The sequence below is a fragment of the Paroedura picta genome, chromosome 13, assembly GCF_049243985.1.
Source record: "Paroedura picta isolate Pp20150507F chromosome 13, Ppicta_v3.0, whole genome shotgun sequence".
Lineage (NCBI taxonomy): Eukaryota > Metazoa > Chordata > Lepidosauria > Squamata > Gekkonidae > Paroedura > Paroedura picta.
In genome coordinates, this window is record NC_135381.1 from 20,724,545 (window position 1) to 20,745,715 (window position 21,171).

General features: G+C 43.9%; 1 protein-coding gene across 3 annotated transcripts in view; it reads left to right on the plus strand.

Moving 5' to 3' along the window:
• DOCK11 (dedicator of cytokinesis 11) overlaps positions 1 to 21,171 on the plus strand; it is a 100,439-nt gene that overhangs the window by 18,922 nt on the left and 60,346 nt on the right. For all 3 annotated transcript variants that reach the window (XM_077309414.1, XM_077309413.1, XM_077309412.1), the window contains exons 2-14: positions 1,300 to 1,416; positions 1,706 to 1,795; positions 4,322 to 4,404; positions 6,165 to 6,234; positions 9,163 to 9,258; positions 10,222 to 10,356; positions 11,631 to 11,808; positions 12,969 to 13,048; positions 14,815 to 14,898; positions 16,248 to 16,388; positions 16,948 to 17,148; positions 17,754 to 17,876; positions 18,111 to 18,193. In XM_077309414.1, the coding sequence (XP_077165529.1) occupies positions 1,300 to 1,416; positions 1,706 to 1,795; positions 4,322 to 4,404; positions 6,165 to 6,234; positions 9,163 to 9,258; positions 10,222 to 10,356; positions 11,631 to 11,808; positions 12,969 to 13,048; positions 14,815 to 14,898; positions 16,248 to 16,388; positions 16,948 to 17,148; positions 17,754 to 17,876; positions 18,111 to 18,193 (1,481 nt within the window). The remainder of the gene's footprint in view (positions 1 to 1,299; positions 1,417 to 1,705; positions 1,796 to 4,321; positions 4,405 to 6,164; positions 6,235 to 9,162; positions 9,259 to 10,221; positions 10,357 to 11,630; positions 11,809 to 12,968; positions 13,049 to 14,814; positions 14,899 to 16,247; positions 16,389 to 16,947; positions 17,149 to 17,753; positions 17,877 to 18,110; positions 18,194 to 21,171) is intronic.

Consider the following 21,171-nt stretch of genomic DNA (forward strand, 5'->3'; position numbering starts at 1 on the left):
GGAAATGGGGCGGGGGATTGGTAACTTCCTGATCTGAGCAGGTTAAATGGGAGGTGTGCCAATAGGGCTGTCAGTTTCACTTTGTGATCTCAGCAGATAAAGGTATTTCCTAACCACACCTTTGCGGGGTTGGGGAGGGGGGGGGGGACCTGGGATATTCTGCATGCATTGCAGCTGCTCCACTAATAAGCCACAGTCCCCCCCCCCTTAACTTTGATTTTTGCAGGTAGCTGTAGAAGCTGAGATTGATTTTTTTTTGTTCTTTAAATCAGTGTGCCCTCTTATGCAAGTCCAGAGCTTCAAAGAGATACGAGCATGACTTATGTGTTCTTGTTTTGTTAGTGTATTTTGGCTTCATAGTTACAGCTATGTCATTAAAGAGGCTTGCCCATCACAAGGCAGCCGCTAGAGTTGGAACACAAATCACATGGGGTTGCTTGATGGCTGAACTTCTGAACTTCCCCATAATACTTCTTTCAGATGTCTTTTCCACCTTTTTCATTGGGCCAGATCAAGAAGAGCGAACTCCTTGTAGCCCCCTCAGATTTCTTCCAAATTTAGCATGCTAAATCATGGCCTATAGATGGCGCCAGTTCCTTTAAATGCCTTGGATCCAGGGAAGTTTGGCATAAAGTCATAACATTGGCATAAAGTTAAGTCATAGCTATTGAAGGAGTGCTTCAAATTAATTGGCTCACCATTATCCTTACAACAGACTTGTAAGATAGACCAGTACTCTAATCCCCATAATGTAGATACAGAAATGTGGATTGCCTGATAGGTAAAAGGTAAAGGTATCCCCTGTGCAAGCACCGAGTCATGTCTGACCCTTGGGGTGATGCCCTCTAGCGTTTTCATGGCAGACTCAATACGGGGTGGTTTGCCAGTGCCTTCCCCAGTCATTACCGTTTACCCCCCAGCAAGCTGGGTACTCATTTTACCGACCTCGGAAGGATGGAAGGCTGAGTCAACCTTGAGCCGGCTGCTGGGATTGAACTCCCAACCTCATGGGCAGAACTTTCAGACAACATTTCTGCTGCCTTACCACTCTGCGCCACAAGAGTCTCTGGATTGCCTGATATCAGCTAGTAAATTCTTAGAAGAGAGCAAAACTTGTCTTGATCCATAGCTCCGTTTCTTGGCTACTTAAACTGTATGGAATGTCATAGGCTATATGGTGTGGGAGGGAGATGTGTCATTTGTTTCCAGTAATTCAAGATGAAGCTCATGGCCTGGTTGTGAAGATTGCAGGGGATTGACTTTCTTTCTTCTCCCCCCCCCCTTTCTTTTATCCCACAGGAGAAAACGAAGGTGGTTGAACCCCTGGACTATGAAAATGTCATCTCCCAGAGAAAAGCCCAGATTTACAGTGATCCATTCCGGGACCTGCTTATGTTTCCCATGGAGGATGTGTCTGTGAGTCTCATGTTTGCCCACTGGTCTTGCCAGAATCTCATTCAACTTTGTTTACTATGGCCAAGTCGATTTTAAATCTAGTAGCACCTTAAACAATATTTGTGGGCAGGGGGAGGAGTTAACAGCAGGAAAAGGGTATAAAAGGAAAAAGCAGCAAATTAGCATACAGTTAACAGATACAGTTACTAAGCTTTGCAAAAGCAAAATTGATTGGCCTCTAGTCGGTCAAAACTTTGACCACTGTAGCACTTTTGCAATTCTTGACTGCTTTCCCCCCCAACTCTTCTAGATTGCAGTTATAGGCCGCCAACGAAGGACAGTCCAGTCTACGGTGCCAGAAGATGCTCTGAAAAAGGCACAGAGTCTCTTTGTCCAAGAGGTAAGGGCTGCCAGCTGTGATGTTCCACATGTCCGCAGAAACAGTCAATCCAGTTCTTTATCCCTTTACATAAAGAATAAAACTCCCCAGAATGACCATTCCTCTTCTCATTATCTGAGCGCGCTCCAGAATCCCTTTTGGTGATATAGGAATATTTGGAGAGCACAATCTCACCTTGTGGGGAGGTCTTCTTCTTGCCTTGCTTGGTTGGCAAGATGCCTTGAGGTGACAGTGACGCCTTGTTTTTTTCATTTGTATGACCGTTTATGCACTGGAGGTTTCATGCCGGGCTGCAGGCTGGAGTTTTAGTCATGGCAGGTTGCCCCACCTCTTCCTGCACCCACATGGGGGAGCATTTGGCCTGGTGCACATCATCCACCCCCTATCTGTCCTCCTGATAGGGGGATGGGGCAGTGAAGTTCCCAGTGCATAAACGGTCTATCACAAGGCATAGCCATATGATAGGTTTGAATTTAATTCTTCTTTTCCTGTGGAACTCTGGGAAATGTATTTCCCTGAGGGGTGGCTAGTGATGTCTAATGGAGAATTCATTTCCCTTCATCAAACTATACTTCCCAGAATTCCGAGATAGGGGGGAAACATCACATTTTAAACCCTGATTTCTGCTTGCAGTGTAGATACAGGTAGTAATGAAAGAGCCGCTGTACAGTAGTGTATAATTGCTGGGAGGAGCAGGGGAACCAAGCCAGGAAGACACTAACCAATTACTGGAGTAGTATTTTGTGAGGCTTCCAGAATAAGCCTTTGCTTTATCATTCTCTGCAGAGGTACAACATTTGCCTACCCTAGGGGACTTTTGGAAACTAAGCTGAGTAAGGGCTTTCTTCAGTTATTTCTCAGCTGTTTAATTTTCCTTGGTTTGACATAGAATTTTAGAAGTGTATAGGTTTGTGTCTAATTCCGGTTTTATAATGTTTTATTACATATTTCTCTAAACGTCTTAGAAAATGAGGTACATACACATGACGGTTGTCTCTGACCTTGTGGTTAGAAACTGCGACCTCAGAGTTTAAATACAAATTCTGGGCATGTGAGCAGCCTGTAAACCCACTTACAAAATGTCAGTATTAAAGCATCTGGACTGAACTAAGTTGTGTTGTTAAAAACTATTTTGCTGATTTCTTCTTTGGGACTAACTAAAGGGAGAAATTGATGTTTTTAATTATATGTGTGAATGGCTCCCTCTTTTTAATTAAGAAGGCATGGTAATTCTTGCTGCTATGCTGTTTTTGCAGCATCATCTGCAGCGGGATGAGTTCTCGATTATGGTATTACCTGTGACAAAGGTGATCACGATAGTGCATGTGACAAGCCTTATTTTCACAGGGAAGGTTTCTTTTTGAAAAAAAAATAATTGTTTTCATTTGGAATAGCAAAGAAAGATGGGATAAAAGTGAGAGTTCCATTGCGCAAAGAGCTAAGCAGATGAGGATGTTGGTAAAGGCAGGGGTAGTCAACCTGTAGTCCTCCAGATATTCATGGACTACAATTCCCATGAGCCCCTGCCATGGCAGGGGCTCATGGGAATTGTAGTCCATGAACACCTGGAGGACCACAGGTTGACTACCCCTGGGTAAAGGGGAGAGAATCTGTGAATCCGTTGCCAGAGCACTAGCAGCAGGTCGCTGTTTCAAACACCATCATCTCTAACTAAAAGCTGCTGGTTGGAAAACTCCATTCTCTGTTTGAAATCTTAGAAAGCTGCTGCTGATCACAGTGGTCTACTTCGAGGAGCTGTGACTCAGTGGTAGAGCGCATGCTTTGCCTGTAAGGTTCAGACCCTGGTATTTCAGGTAAAGTATTTCAGGTAGAAAAGACTGAGAAAGAGATCCTGATATGTGAGAACCCCCAGGCTAATCACAATAGAAGTGTTAAATGGACCTACAGCAGATTTAATAGGGCCCATACAGAACAGTTTGAGTCCAATGGCACCTTTAAGGCCAACAAAGTTTTGATCATACAAAAACTTATACCCAGAATAAAACTTTGTTGGTCTTAAAAGTGTCACTGGACTCAAGATGCTGGCCTGAATTTAGGGCCCATACAATCTCTCTGCTGTCTCTTCTGCCAGGCATTTGGTTGAGGTTGATTGAACCAACAACATCTACTGGGCCCCCAGAAGCTCCCCCCCCCCATGAACTGAATCCCAAACTGACCATCCTATGGGATCATAGTTAACTGTTTAATGTTGTCATCGTTAATATCAGATTATATGGAAATGTTATTGGAATCGCTAGTTACAGAAACCACTTGTTACCATTGTGTTCTACTCAAAGTTATTGAATTACACTATATTTATCCCCATGTTCTATGTAAACCGCCCTGAGTTGCAAGGGAGTGCGGTATATAAATCTAAGAAATAAAGTAAAAATAACAAGTAATACAAATGTAATTTTGTGTACAAAATTGCAGTTCTGCATGCATTGCGGCTGTTCGTAACACATTTTGAGTCTTGTGACCAAGACCCAAAACCTTGCATTGTACTTTGCTTATTTTTGTTTCCAGTGCATTAAAACATACAGCTCAGACTGGCATGTTGTGAACTTCAAATATGAGGACTACTCAGGAGATTTTCGAATATTGCCTTGGTAAGGATGCTTTCTGAGGAACACCTGCCTCTTCCAGCCACATTCTTTCTGTAGCAGCCCAGCTCCTTTTGAGCATGATGATTTCTGTCATTTTGTCTACCTTTCCCTAGTGAGGAGATAATAGGTCTGTGATTGTGTGTTTTATTTATTATACTAGATTCAAAGCCCGTTCGTGAGAGCGAGCTTTGAAAGGCCTTCCCCCCCCCCGCTGTGGCCGCCCAGGAGACACATAGAGGCGGCATTAACCCTGGGTGCGGCGTTTCTGGGCCCGGTGGGAAGACCTGCTTCCCCCCTCCCCCCCAGTGGCAGTGCGGCCTTCCCCTTGGGCCTAAAAGCACACCCGGGGCCTTTTCAAAGCCCTGAGTATGCTTCTAGGCCTGAGGGGAAGGCCTCCTTCTTTACTCATGGTGTCCTGCCACTTCCCCGTCACTTTCTGGCCTGTCCTGGTGAGGGCCTAGAAGCCTTTCTGGCCTGTCCTGGTGAGGGCCTAGATTTGTGCCCTCACCTGAATGGCTAGAACTGCTGTCTGTCCTGGTGAGGGGCCAATCCAATTGGCCCCTCACCCGGACTGGTCCCGCCCACTCTCCGCCCACTTAGCCCTTAACGAATTATGAAGAAGGGAAAGATTTTATGTATTGTAAATGTAAAGAGTAGCCATGCTGGATGAGACTAATGGTCCAGCATCTTGTTTCATAGGCAATTCCATCCAGGTTATTTGCCCCAGGTTCAGATGTGTTAGGAAGAGAGTTTTTCTCCCTGGATCATGGCACATTTATTTCCCTGATACTGTCCTCAGATGGGTTATTTCTGCCCTATCAAAGGGATGCTTTTTATATATTATTTATTTTGATTTATTTCTTGATTTATTTCCCACCACTCTCAATGTGTGGCTCGTGGCAGGTTACAAGAATTAATCCCCAATTACAATAAAATTTAAATCAAAAATTGAATATTGTTATATTGATATAATGTTATAACAATATGTGTTATAACAATCTGTATTCTTGGCTTTAATTAAGAAAATAAAATAGATCTCTAGTCATTTCTGTTGTGAAGATATGCCTTTCCCTTTATATCTTCACAATGGAAGGGGATGGAGACTGAGGGTTTTTTAAACTGGGAATTCAGAGACCTTGTTAGATGTATTTCTGTAGCATATTCAGTTGCTGATTTTCTTTTTTGTTAAAATTGGAAACACCCCAATGATTCGGGGGAAGGGTGATGGATACTACCAAGGGACTGGGGCTGGGAAAGTGCATAGAAACCTGACATTTGGAAGCCCTGTTGCTACTGTGCTGTATTTGCAGCCTCATCTGCAGTGGGAAAACCATACAAACCTGTTCCTTTGGAGAAATCACAAGCAGTGTCCAGTCAAATATTCCTGTGGAACCTACAAATAGGGCATGGAAGCCAAAGTGTCATCCTGTTGCTGTCTCCTCAATAACTGATTTTTAAAGGGTTACTGCCTTTGAACATGGAAGTTCCATTTAGCTATCTTGGCGAACAGCCATCAGTTAGTCACACATTTGCCTGCTGCCTTTTAAATGGCCATCTAAGCTGTTGGCCATCATTACATCCCGTGGAAGTAAGTTCCATAAGCTAAGTCTACGTGCAGTGATTGAGCACACAAAGTGAAAAGCTGGTGTGTTTGCTATTTATCTATCAGTTATTTAATTGTGTCGATGCAGGATGTTCTGCATGTCTTTGGAGCATCTTTTTTTTAAAAGAAAGTTTCATAAATAAATGTATTATGTTCCCAGCAAATCTTTCAGACCAGACAAGATTCCAAACCATGTGTTTGAAATTGATGAAGACTTTGAAAAAGATGAGGTAAGAAGAGAAAACTAGATTGCTTTGCGGTGCCAGTTCAAAAAATATAGGTACCGTGGACAGTGGGCAAAAAGAATTCCCTATCCTGGGGGCAATCAGTCTGTGTCTGTTAGCTGAGAAAATGATACATGTTATCTTATTTTATACAAACAAACAGAATTTAGTCTAATAGACGGTGCTACAATGCTCTTTTGTAATAATGCTTAGTGTATATATTGTACACTTAGGTTTTCCAAGCAGTTCACACAAGGGTAATGCACCCAAAAAAGTAGGCCAGGATTGTTCTTCTCATTTTGCAAATTTGGGAATGAGGATTGCATATAGGAAGCTGCCATATTTTGTGCCAGGATATTGGTCTTTTCAGCTTGGTGTAGTGGTTAAGAACAATAGCCTCTAATCTGGAGAACTGGGTTTGATTCCCCACTCCTCCCCATGTAGCCAGCTGGGCGATCTTGGAGCAATCACAGTTGTCTCAAAGTGCTCTCAGCCACACCTACCTCACAGGGTGTCTGTTGTGGGGAGAAGAAGGGAAGGCAATTATAAGTTGAAAAATTCCTTCCACAGCAATGTGGCCCAAATCTAGATTGCTACTTCCTCCCACCCCCATGCAGAGTTGCTCTTCAGGACAAATAATGCATTCAGAGTTCATATCATGCCACTTCAGTGTTGTATGTAGTTTGGACAAGTGGCAGTTTCTACTGAGTAATGAGGACACCACACCCAGTTTTTCTGTGCATGACTCCTTCAAAAGTTTTCAATCTGTTTCCATTACTCCGTACAGCAATTTGGGCTGCAGGCATCCAAATTCTATTTATGTCTTGTATAATGTACTATCTCTCTTTCCAGAAAATAGTCTCCAGCACTGTACAATCCTGCAAGTTAATAAATGCGATGGAACATTTTTTCATTAGGTAGGACAGTTAAGTGGGGTTTTTTTTTAGCTGCATAGCAAGCCTTTATAAGAGTAAAGAAAGTAAGAGAAAGCTTTCAAATCCAAATTAAAACAAATAGAGTTGAACTGGGGGCCTTGCAAGGAATTGGCGGGGGGCATTTGGAACTTTCTAGCTCTTTCCAAAAACTCTGGCTCTAAGGTTTTCCAGACTTTCAGGAGCTTAATGAAGCTGGCTTCCTTAATTTTTTCCTCTTGTTTTCAACATCTTACACTTCATGAGAATATTCAGTCCTCAGGCTGTTTTTTGAGGAATCCCCCCCCCCCAATTTGGTTAGTTCAGAGTCCAATTTTTCTGCATACCTGTAGAGTGATTAATTGGAGCTTTCTGCTGTCTTTGTGGAGGGCAGGGTTGTTTAGTTTTTATAATCCACAAAGGGGTTCGCCACTTCACTGTTAGACATATTGAAATGAACCAGATAAATCCTCTAAATTCATATTTCTCTGAACATCCAAGATTCATCTAAAAGAAACATGCAGGGCAGAAATAAAATGCTGATGCTCTGAGCAGAGAAGGGAGGTTTTCACAAAAGGGGGCATTTAACTCTTCCCCTATAATTGATTCTCCACAGAAACTCCCTCCCTTCTGGATGTTTTAAATTATCTCCCCCCAACCAGGCCCTGAAACCAGAACTTAAAACTGGACGAAGGACCTCTGCAAGGGAAATTTGGCTGGTATGGCAGTGGCCAAGCTATTGACTGTTCCACCCACTGATTTTCCCTTGCAAGTGTTTTCCTGCAGGAACACTGCCTCAGCAGATGTAAATTTAAGAACAGGAATTTGCCTGAATTAGTTCTGATTGCATTTAACAATTTGCAGAGTGAGAGACAAAGAAGCAGTTTGTGCTTGCTGTATCTGAAAATAGTATTGCAATTTTAAAAAAATCTTCCTAATAATTATTGTGAAGGAACATCTTTGGAAATTCTTTCTGTATTTGCAGCTAACAAGGGACGCTGTATTTGGAACTCCAAGTGTAATTTGGCTTTTAAGAGCAGCAGCTGTGAAGGAGGCCAATACTTATTGGAGCCTTGCCAGTGGTCTCATGCTATTTTTCCAATAGGAAACGTCCCTCTTTAAGCCCTTGTAGTGCTTATTATCATGTCTCTCTTTCCCCTCCTATTGGAGCTTAAACCTGCTGGGAAGGGGAAGAGTGAGAAACACACCCCTTCTCAAGCCCTGCTCTAGACTAGGATCCCCATGGATACTCCTTCATGCCAAATTACTCACCTGGGATTCTCATGATAGATTCCTAGCACTGCTGTTATTTGACTATTTTGGCTTGTGTCATTTAGCCTAACTGTTCACTTCTATAACACTTTTTTCTTTTACTGGTATCAGACGTGCCCATGCAAAAGATTGTTCTGCTGGAGCAAAGGTTAATGCCACCCACATCCCCTTTAGACCTTGAATGGCAAACCATTAGCCTTGCTGAAAATTCTCAAAGCAGAGAGGCATGTTGTGAGGCCGTCTTCCTCAGGTTTCCTAACAACTAAAAAAAAACCCTGTCTTTTTGAAAGTTTTTTCAAATCATAGGTGAGGCAGGACCCAAGAGAGAACTACGAAAACAGGTATAGAGAGATGATTAGAGACTCCTTTCTTATTGTTCTTTCTTAGGCTCAGAATCTAATGAGCCAATAGCTCAAGTTACCCCAAAGTCACTAATGTGGAGCAGAGGTGTTTATAATCTGTGCAGTTTCATACCCCATTTTTTAATTCTGAGGGAGATATGTACTTGAACATCATGTGACACCGTCCCACAATCCTCTGCTGCTGTCTTTTTTGGAGAGAGAGAGAAAAAAAATGTATTCAGTGCTTCCGATACATTCAGGAGAACATTCAAGGATGAGGCTGTTTCCATGGAAAGTGAATTCTACTCCCATGTTCTTCTGGAGCAGAACCAGAGTAGAGCACCACCACTGGGTGACATGGTGTGGCTTATCTTTCTCTCTCTGCAATAACTCCATATTTAACCTTCCAGGATTCCTCGTCATTGTGCTCACAGAAGGGCGGGGTGATAAAACAGGGCTGGTTGTTCAAAGCCAACGTCAACAGCACAATCACAGTGACCATGAAGGTGAGAGAAATGGGCAAGCTGGTGCCTGTCGAAGATTCTTGTTTGTATGTCCCTGTCACTCCCACCCTCAGATGGATTCAGAATTACTCAGTGAACTTAGATTAGATTTGTGTTCCCAAAATAAGGTGACCAGATTGTCCCACTTTTGGAGAGACATCTGGGGGCACCTGGCAAATTGGACTTATGTTGAAATTAAAAAATATATATTACAATACTATTTTTGTGTTCTATACGTTCTATGAAAATTTCTGTTGCTCCATATAGACCAAACTCCTCACTCCCATCCCATCATCCTCATAAAAGGGCAGGTTTTGAGAGGTGTTTTTTAAAGAGCGGAAATGATTGGATTTACTGCTTTTCCAAGATGATTCATCTTTCTTCTTTAAAAGCTAATCCTGTGTGTTTGTACATTTTTAGAACCACAGTAGACGTTACTATAGTGAAGCAAAGTTTCCAATCTATCCCGCAAGGGGGACCATCTTCCAATATGTTAATTTCATGCCTTTCTAAGTGTACAAAAATTTTCAATTTGAACTTGCAAAATGCAGATCATGCGAAACTCTTTCACAGATACAAGGAACAGAATACTTTTTGTTGGCAATAATTTCAGAGGAATAGTTTTGTTGTTACCCAGTCATAGCAAAAATAAATAGGGCTGTAATTTCTCTGACAGCATCTGGAATCTTGTTGTTCCTTCCAAAAAGTAATATATTCCAGAACAATTTTCCACAAAAGAAGGTCGTGTTATGGGAAAAACCCATAAGTAATGGAGTATGTATGCATATTGTTTGTTTCTGTATTCCCTATGTGGAAAAGTAGAACTGAAGAGCCCAGTAGAAACATCTGTATAGATTGCACAAACAGAAGAAAAATCCTCAACCCATCCAAGGCAGAGTTACTCGCAGATCCTACCCTGAGCCACTGACACAATGATATAATGATTTGTGTCCCTGTGTTTGGCAGGTGTTCAGGAGAAGGTACTTTTACTTGACTCAGCTCCCTGATGGTTCCTACATCCTTAATTCCTATAAGGATGAAAAGTCTTCCAAAGAATCCAAAGGATGTATCTTCCTGGATTCATGCATTGATGTTGTGCAGGTAAGGACTTAAAAAGGATTTGTTCACGTAATACATGCAGTACTGTTTTGTTTTCCTTAGTCTTACTAAAGTGTAAAATAATGCATGTCTCTGCTACATTGCTCCAATCTCTCTTGCTGCCTGCCTACTCTCTCTCCCCCCGCCCCCAAATCACGAGTAACAGTGATCCAAAAAAAAAAATACAGGACCCATGTGTGGATCTCCCAGTGCCCCATTTCCTTTGGCCTCAAGTGATAAAACTATCTGAACTCCACTCCTTCATATAGTCAACGGAGAGGTCACATGACTGAACACACAAAATATTCCTTCTAGAAGATTTTGAGAGCCACCATGGTGTTGTGGTTAAGAGTGGTTGCCTCTAATTTGTAGAACCAGGTTTGATTCCCCACTCCTCCACATAAGGGCTGCTGGGTGACCTTGGCCATATATAGTTCTCTCAGAACTCTCTCAGTCCCACGTAACCCACGCGGGGCATGTTGTGGGGAGAAGGAAGAGAAGGAAATTGTAAGCTGCTTTGAGACTACTCAGGTTGGAGAAAAGTTTGGTGTGAAAAAAAAAAACAATTTTGCTTCTGCTTTGCTTTTCTCCTAACAATTGGCTGTGTGCATGGAATTCATGTGTGGAGAATCATTCTGTCTTGTGAGCCCTACAACCTTGCAGCACCATGAAGCCGGTCTGAACACAGGTTTATTGCCATGCTGAAAGTCTTACGGACAAGAGACAAGAGAAGGAAGCTCCTCATCTAAACAAGCTTGGCGTAGTAGTTAGTAGTGGTTAGTAGTGTGGACTTCTAATCTGGCAAGCCGGGTTTGATTCCCTCCTCCCCCACATGCAGCCAGCTGGGTAACCTTGGGCTCGCCACAACTCTCTCTGCCTCACCTCCCTCGCAGGGTGACTATTGTGGGAAGAGGAAAGGGAAGGTGATTGGAAGCCCCTTTGAGACTTCTTCAGGTAGAGCTGTTCTGACCAAGCAGTAATATCGGGGCTCTCTCAGCCTCCCCTCCCTCACGGGGTATCTGATGGGGAGAGAGGAAAGGGAAGGTGATTGGAAGCTGTTTTGAGACTCCTTCGGGTAGAGAAAAGCAATATATAAGAACCAGCTCTTCTTCTTCTTCAGTAATATCAGGGCTCTCTCAGCCTCCCCTCCCTCACAGGGTGTCTGTTGAGGGGAGAGGAAAGGGAAGGTGACAGGAAGCCATTGTGAGACTCCTTTGGGTAGAGAAAAGTGGCATATAAGAACCAACTCTTCTTCTTCTAAACATTGCTTCCCATAGTGCCCCAAGATGCGCCGCAATGCTTTTGAGCTCAAGATGCTGGATAAGTACAGCCACTACTTGGCTGCTGATGGTGAGCAGGAAATGGAGGAGTGGCTGGCAACCCTCAGGAAGATCATCCAGATCAATGCAGAGAGCTTGGTGCAAGAGAAGAAGGAGGCAGTGGAATCCTTGCCAGGTCAGTGGGTTATGGGGAAAGGGCCTCTGTTTAGCCCCTGCTTTTCTCACTGGTCAGCTTCAAAACCACTTAGCAGAACATGCTTATCTGCCTGGCTTCAGATGCCAGGGGCTTCTGGTAGGGCCTCCTGAATGACTGCACTGTGGTCAGGGCATGTGTCTTCTGTTTGCCTAAACTAATTAATGGATTTTATACTGTGACAAATTATAACTTCGATTATGATGTTCACTGCCCCAGGTAGCGAGTCCAAGAGGGGCAGAACATAAATTAAATATCTGAGGGACCGTCTTGTGTCCTATGTCCCTAGCAGGGCCTGGTGCTCTGCAGGCACCAACTTACTGACCATTCCTGGCCGAATGGAGGCTCACCTGGCATCAACCAGGGCCAGAGCTTTTTTGGTCCTGGCCCCTACCTGGTGGAATGAGCTCCTGAAGGAGCTGTGGGCACTCAGAGAGCTTTCTGATTTCTGGAGGGCCTGCAAAACGGAGCTCTTCCACCAGGTTGGGGCCAGTGCTAGAGCTAATGGTATGGGTCCCCTCTTCCTGTTGGCTTCCTGGTGCTGAATGTCTTGGTGCCGAATGTCTGGTTCCCCCCCATGCTGCCTTTGTAAGGAATTGTCTTAGGGAACAATGGTTTTGCCATCTGTTGAAGTTATCTTTGCATGTAGATATTGGTGCTGTGGTGAGCCCAAGGTCACCCAGCTGGCTGCATGTGAGGGAGCGGGGAAACAAACCTGGCATGCCAGATTAGAATTCTGCACTCCTGATCACCACACCAAGCTGGCTGGGTAGATAAATCATCCTAAATTTTATAGCCAACTCGGAGGAAGCCCTACAACCCCCATCTAAAGACCTTTTAAATTTGTCTTTCCATTCTGAAAGCCCAAAACCCACACTTTTTGCTCCTTCTCCTTAGCAGCTGCCTGCACACAACTGCTCTTTGTCAAAGCTAGGATGTGTGATGTTATGTGCTCTTTGTATGTGTGCACAAGATTTCCCTGCAGCGTGACCCCACTGTTGGATTGGAAATCCATGGCTGGCTTCCAGTAATCTCTATCCCATTTCCCTGTGCTGTGTGTGATGAAGTACCTTGGGAACTACCACACCCGAATGAGGCGACTCTGGAGCCATTTGCAACATCTGTTTTTTGTGATTTCACAGATGACGATTTGGGCAGCCAAGGGAAGTCAGAAAACATCTTGGAAAGCTTAGAGAGAAGCATGCATCCGGAGCTGATGAAGGTAGTCTTGTTTGTGCAGCCTCTGGAAGGCATGGGGAGGGACAAAGAGCCAGGTTGGCTGACTGTGAACCGCATCCTCTGATCTCTGGAAATCCTGCTCAGTTCCCCTGACTGAGAAGGGGAATACTGCATATTCAGACTCGTTTTTGTTGGCTTGAGAACTTGTTTTGTTTGTTTTTAATGGAAGCAAATGCTCCTGGGTGCTAAATTCCATGATATGCAGTGATTGTGCCAAACACACTCTGCTCTGAGTGTATACTGATGTCTTTCTCTTGGGTTGTGGAGTAGTGATTGTAGAGCGCTAAGAACACCATTGTTTGGACATTTTTGTAGCCACACAGTGTGGCCAGGACATGAATGTTCTTTTATTCAAACACACTAAAAATTGGATACAAAATTATATTTACAGATTTGAAGCAGACCCTCTTTACCTTGTCTGTGAATGACATAGGGAGGAGGGAATTTTCCTTATTGATTTTTTTTTCTTTTTTGGCTGATGGTTTCGATCCTGCACTATTCACTCTTGGTTTTGGGGATTCGTTTGTACTGTGCGCACATCTCGTGCAATTTTTATTCACAGTTTGTTTGCACAATATGCACAACTAGCATGAAAGCCCATAGCATCCAGGAATGCAATGGGTGCTAATGGAGGGCCTCCACGGAGGGGATGGCTCATGGCGTACCTGGAGTGGTGGATGGCGTCCGGGGCAAGGCGGCCAGAGGCAGGGGGTTGGAAGATGTGGCTGGATCCGCTTGTCACGTGGGCTGCCGGGGTGAGGTTAAGGGTGGCGGTGCATGGCAGGCAAGTAATCCAGCTGGGTGGATGCTGGGGCGATGGCTGGCTAGGCGGGCGGGATGCCATGGCCATTTGGCGGACCAGCGGGTAAGGCAGGGCGGCGGAGCAGGACCGTGTCAGGAGTAAGGACCAGAGTAAGGCGGGACCGGAATAAGGCAGCACATGTTGGCGATAGTGGATGGGAGCCTCATGGGTGGCTCCTGGAGGCAGAGGTGTTCAGGCCAGCATGACAGCCTGGCGGTATGGTTGGGTGGCGGGTAAGGCTGGGCAGTGGAGCAGCGCCGTCCTTGGCAGTAAGCCAGTGTGTGGCCGTGAGGCTGGCCAGGGACTGAATGGTTGCCCGTGGCAGGCAGGCACTTCCCGAGGAGGTGTTCAGGCTGGGGTGGTTGTTGGGCAGTGTGGTGGGCCGTCTGGGAAGGCTGGGCGGTGGAACAGTATTGTCCTTGGCAATGAGGCAGTGTGTGGGCACAAGGCTGGGTGTGCGCCTCATGGGTGGCTGCTGGATGCGGGTGCTCCAGGGGCCAACCCAATCCAGTTGAGCCCCACTTTGCTGGGTGCACCCCGATTGGCCCAATGTGGGCGGATGTGCAGGCTGGACACCGGACGTGTTCCCAGGCAGCGCTCCACCCACAGGGGCTTTTTGCAAATATTAATCGTACAACTGGTAAGGATTATTTGCACATTATTTGCATAATGTATAATACTGACTTACTGACACACAACCTGTGTTTAAAAATGCAACTGTGGTACTGTAAAAAGAGTATATTGTTGGGGATTTTATTGTATTTTATTCATTCTTGTAAACCACTGTGAGACATTCGTGAGCAGTGGTATATAAATATAATTATAAATAAATAAAAATAAATAATTGCTCTCTGAAAAGCAGCTCTCAATGATGAAGATTATGCTCCTCTTGGGCCTCTCTTCTTTCTGACACACTTGGGTGCATGTTGTTTTTTCCCCCCTTTCAGTATGGAAGAGAAACTGAGCAGCTAAATAAGCTCAGCAGAAACGACGGGAGACAAAATCTCTTCTCTTTTGACCCTGAAGTTCAGGTAATGCCCTCTGCAGTGGGCTTGCATGGCTAGTGGTTAAAGGGGGTTTGCTTTGTTCATTGATCTGTTTGTTGCCTTGAACACTAAAATGAATTCATAGGCATGAATAGCCCACTAGCCCAAAGGCTGAAGGTTCCTTTATTGAATTGATTTAAGGTGTTGGATTGAAGAGGATATCAAAGGCTCCATGTAGCTGAGAAGGTAGCCTCATCTGTGTCTCAGAAAACCTGTTAAGCAGAATGAGGTGTGTGAGTAGGAATAGTTTTTGGCAGAAGGATCTTTTATTCTTCCTCCAAAGCCACCTCTTCCTGCTGTGTTTCTCCCAAAGTTGTTGCCAGTCAGAATAGACAGTATAGGAGAAGATGGAGTAGTAATCTGACCCAGTACAACACAGTTTCACGTGATAGTTTCATCCATTTCCCAGTGTGGTATTTCTGAAGGCTCTGTTCATACCATTTCCGCATTATTAGGAGACATATTTTGTTTTAGCCTCGGTTTGGATTTCCTTTGGATGCTGACAGTCGACTCTAGCCTTTCCGCATTTGGCCTTTCCTCCCCTTATTTCCCAGTCTGAAATCACAACATGTTTTTGGCACTGAATCCAATGGAGGTAGCATCCCATCATGCTTTGCTGCCTTCCTCTTTTCCAAAAATGTATTCTTTTCCAAAATGGTGCCTGCTTGCACCTTTGTTTTCATTGCACCCTTTAATCCCACCATTCTCCACCCTTGATTTCCTCTCCCTCTTCCCCTAAAGTATCTCAAATGTAGTTTTCTTTTTAAAAGCCTGAAATAGTAATTATGTTACAAAGCTGTTTCTCAGTTTTAAAAAAGCAGTCTTGCAATCTTACACAGCAGTGTTATGATGTAATAACATTGTAACTAAGGTTCTTTAAAAAAGAAATTATATCGAGACGCTTTGGGGGAAAGGGGAAGGGCAGTAACAAGGAATGGGGCGTTCACAAACAACGCAAAATAGTGAGTGCAGAAAGACCCCGATTGCATGCATTTCTGTATTTGGCAGCCTGGTTAATCCCCGCTTTAAAAAATGAAAACCGATTTTCTGGGGATTCCTTTGCTGCTGGCCAAGTGAGAGGACATTTCGGGTCTGCCCCCAAAGAGGTGAATTTCAGTGTGGAAATGGACAAAAAACTCCACCCTTTAAAAATGCAAATCCAAACAATATCCCTATTGCATACATAGTCTCAGTCTCCAACGCTCTCCCTGACAAAGGATGTTAACTCCACAGACTTTTTTGTGAGTCTTTTTCCTGTGCAAAAAAGTTGAGAGCAAAACAGTTGTGCACAATTTCTTTTTTCCCCTTTTAAAAGTGACATCTTTCCTCCTTAGAGGCTGGACTTCTCTGGAATAGAGCCAGATGTGAAACCTTTTGAAGAAAAATGCAGCCGACGCTTCCTGGTGAACTGTCATGACTTGTCTTTCAACCTTCTTGCCCATCTAACTGATCGATCTGAAGGACCGCCCACAAATGTAAGCAGCCAGTGACTGGAACCCAGCAGATGACTGGAGGGGCCGGAGTTGTGAGGGGGGGGGCATTGATGTAATGGGGAAAAAACAATATCTGCCATTGATGGTAAAAGAGATCCCACTGAATAGTAGAGTGTGACATCACTTCCAGATTTGACTGGAAATGACATCACACAGCTGTGTCAACAAGGGGTTTGAGGGGTTTGAAAGTTGCTGGCCTTAAGGATGCCAACAAGTGCCTTTCTTTGTTGTTGCTAGAGAAACTTTGAAATGTCTTTAGTTGAAAAATGTTATGTTCCATTTGTTCCTTCATTGGGGACCCAAAGCAGCTTGAGCATCTTTCTCCCCTCCTCCATTTTATCCCCACAATATCATTGTATGACATTTAGGCTCAGAGTGTGTGAGACTGGCCCAAGATCACCCAGAAAGCTTTTTGGTGGGGGAATGTAAACCTAAATCTCCCATCTCCTAGACTTATACTCTTAACCACTACACCACACTGGTCACAGACTTCTTAATTTTCATAAATATTTATATATTACCACTCCCTTTGAATTTCCAGGTGGAGCCATTCTTTCTCAGCCTTGCACTGTTTGATTTGAGAAGCTGTTGTAAGATTTCTGCTGATTTCCATGTGGATCTCAATCCCTCGCCTGTACGAGAAATGTTGAGGGATGGTAGTGTCCAAGACTCTGCAAATTGCCTTGTGAACAGTCATTGTCTTCATGAAGTTGCCGAGTCTCGCCTGTGCTACATAAAACAAGTAAGAAGCTTAAAGGCCTTCTATGCAAGTAGAAAATCAGGCGTAAAATCCTTTATCAGCTGTGAAATTGGAACTGCGTAGTAGGAACTGCAGTTGGTATCAGAATTAGGCTGGTAATATGATCTTCTGTAAAGGTGTGGCCATCTACCTGGATTCTCCTGGATTCTCATCTACCTGATTCTGTGAAGGCAAAGGGGTGGCAGGTTACAGTAGGTGAGTGATTGGGATGTGAGTGTCCTGCATAGCGCAGGGGGTTGGACTAGTCAACCTGTGGTCCTCCAGATGTTCATGGACTACAATTTCCATGAGCCCCTACCAGCAAACCACAGGTTGATTACCCCTGGACTAGATGACCCATGAGGTCCCTTCCAACTCTGCGATTCTATGATTCTAGACACCAGGAGGCTGGATTTTGATGGGTCTGGATGCTTAAGAAGGGCCACCTTTCTGTAACAGAGGAAAAAGAACAGAGTTTCTTACATAGACTTAATTTCTAGGATTTACATTGAAAGCCACCAGTTGTCAATGCGTGCCAGGAGATTAATATATCTTGTGGACTATGTATGTTTGTCATTGCTCATGTCCTGCTCCTCTTTTATGCAAAGGGGATCTTCTCTGTAACAAACCCACACCCAGAAATTTTCCTCATCGCCCGTGTAGAGAAGGTGCTACAAGGAAGCATCACACACTGTGTGGAGCCCTATATCAAGACCTCTGACCCAGTGAAGGTATGTTGGAATGCAGGTTCTGACCTGAAACTGTAACACCCTTTTTGTATGTTTCAGAAGCAATCTCTTAACTTTTTACCTCTTTTGAATGCTTGGCAATTTTTTTCTAGACGGTTGAGTCATCAGATTGTTTGAAATAATATAATTTTTTCTAGGAAGAGATTGGTCTCTTTCACCTTGCTTTGAAAGTCCAGGCCATCTTGATCTATTTTTCATCTTTTTCTGGCCCTTCAGACTGCCCAGAAGGTCTACAAAATGGCAAAGCTGGCCTGTAGCCGTCTTGGACAATACCGGATGCCTTTTGCTTGGGCTGCAAGGTAAGAGTGTGTCAGATGCTCTTGTCTTGAGTCCACTGTCAGGTTTCCTTTTAAAAGATTCTGTTGTTTACAAAAAGAAAGAAAGAAAGAAAATAGGGGAAATTTAAAAGGTTCAAGAAAACACAAAGGGAGAGAAACCCTTGTTAACCTTCTCATTTCATGATGTTACAAACAAAGCCCATCTTTCCTTCAATTTATCAGCCCTTATTTATTCTTCTACTTGGATATGTCATTACCAAAGGATTTTTGGCAATGGTTATGGGTACATGTATATCAAACATTTATTTTAGCTGACTTAAAATAAAACTTTGTGAAAACTATGTACTGCTTGTTTCTAGAACCCTGGAGATTATCTCATATATCCATCGGATACTAGGCCTTATGCTAGAGATGTCATGTGAATCAGGCAAATTTGCCCCTCTGGCATGGGGGTGGTGGCATGGGGCCAGTTGGGGAAGGTTAGAGTATTGTTTTACTATTTTATATGCGAGCCTACTGGTTGGGAGCAGCAGCCTATAATTAATTGATTGATTGATTGATTGATTGATTAATATTAATCACATGTTCTTTGGAGGTGATCCAAAACATAACCTTTTTGGCACCAAATCATTTTAGAATTAACGAGCCATGGTCCTGTGGTTGCCTCAGAAAGAGAGATTATAATGAGCTTGTTGATTGGTGTGAGAGAACATTCATGTCTTGTTGGAAATCCTCTGTTGGCCCTAATATGAATAGATCATGAGAACGTAGGAAATTGCTCTCATGCTTAAAATGAAATTCACTGCCAGGTTTCCCTAAATCTTAACAAGGCAGAGCCAAGCTGTGTAGCCTATGAAACTGAAGAGTGGGAGAGTTAACTAAAAAAGGTCAGAGATGAGAAGTCCAGAGTAATTTAAAACTATTTTGCAGTACAAGGCACTATTTAATGCTGATGTTTCTGTCTTCCTGTTCCTCACCTGCATCTTGCCTTTTGCTTTCTCTTCAGATGTTTTCCCAGTTATATGCCAATTTCTGAAGGAAAGGACCTGTCATTCAGTCTACTTCTTTAGAATGAGGGCTGTATTTGGAAAAGGGAGTGCCACAATCACCCCACACCTTAATCCAGACTGCCCAATAAGTGGGCTTTGTGCACCCTCTGGTGAATTTTCCTGGTTAGCTTGGTGCCCCTAGAAGGCTCCTGTCATGTTCAGCTCCATACTGCCTGTTTGGCTGCATCGGGCCTGATTTTTTGAACACAGGCATTAAAAGTGTCTGTTTGCTAGTTTTGCTCTTACAGGAACACTAGAAATTCTCAAGTTAAATACCCTCCCACACTATTCCCCCTTAAATTAGCATTGCTTTAAATAACTCATCAAAACTATTTAGTTCCCTTCATACCATTCTATGCCAGCCTCACCTGTGTTGTGCTTTTGCTGACTGTAAAGGAAGCTGAATTTTTAATGCTGCCTTGCCCAGTAATTCAATTGCAACTTGATCTTTGAGCATGAAAGAAGGAAAAAAAGAACACTTGGCCAATAAATATTGACAGTTGCATGAAGGTCAAACTCTAAGTTTTAATGGCAACCTGGGATTTGATGCCTGTTCTAGTGCATTAATTTCCATATGCTGGTAACAAGCATTAGCTGGTGCCCTACATGGATTTGTCTCTAGGGCGTAGTTTACCCAGAGAACAAAAATATTGCGATTCTTAGTAAGGCCAGGATAAATGAGGAAGGTATTGTGCCCCTGAAGGGGAAAATGTCTGTTCACTTGAGCCTATAGGAGTGCTGCTCTGGCATCCAATCACCTTTCAGAAGAGAGATGGCATGTCTGAGGGAAGCACAGCGAGAGTTTAGTTCAGTTTTACCTCATGGAGAGAGCAGTGGGAGATCAGGGCTGGGCCTCAGGAAAGGGGCAGACAGAGCATGGGTAGCAAGGTAGCAAGGCAGAGTGGTTAAGAGCATCAACCTCTAATTTGGAGAACTGGGTTTGATTTCCCACTTCTCCCCATGCAGCCAGCTGGATGACCTTGGGCCAGTCACAGTTCTCAGAGCTCTCTCAGCCCCACCTACCTCACAAGGTGCCTGTTGTGGGTAGAGGAAGGGAAGGTGATTGTAAGCCGCTTTGAGACTCCTTCAGCCAATGAAAAAGTGGGATATAAAAATAACTCCTCTTTTTCTGAGAGATAATAAAGTACTCCGTTGTTGAGCCTCTCTCTGGCAACAAGCAGACCTTGTGCCACTTAGTATGACTTTTGGGAAAGGGCAGGCTGGTGTGTGTGGAATTTTAGTGCGTGAAAGGATCCAACCTAATCGGAAAAAGCCTGTTTATGCCTGAAAGAAAAAAAAAATCAGACTAACTCTGAGGCCAGACCTACTTCAAATTACCTTTAGAATACCAGATAACTGAGAGGCAGGCTTAAGATTTGAAACATACCTGGTTCCCCAAAAGTTATAGGAGGTGGTGTGGATTCCCTTGTACCCCCACACTACAGAACTATACTCACAACTTATATAGCAGGCACTTGTCTGCTTCAAAAAAATCCAACATTTCTTTTTTAGAAATATATTTTTAATAAATTATAAATCATTGATACACTACTTCTAGGATTCCATCTGACTAGTATCAGGGTGGACTTGCTCACCTCAATTGGCATCAGTCATCTTCTAATAGGAAGCTCAGCTTAGAAGGCCGTGGAACCCACCACAAAACTGGTGGTGATGGAAAGTGCTGTCAAGTCACAGGTGACTTCTGGTAACCCCGTAGGGCAGGGGTAGTCAACCTGTGGTCCTCCAGATGTCCATGAACTACAATTCCCACGAGCCCCCGCCAGCAAACGCTGGCGGGGGCTCATGGGAATTGTAGTTCATGAACATCTGGAGGACCACAGGTTGACTACCCCTACCGTAGGGTTTTCAAGGCAATTCATCCCTGGACTTTCCTTGGTGGCCTCCCATTCCAAAGAAGAAGAGTTGGTTCTTATATCCCGCTTTTCTTTA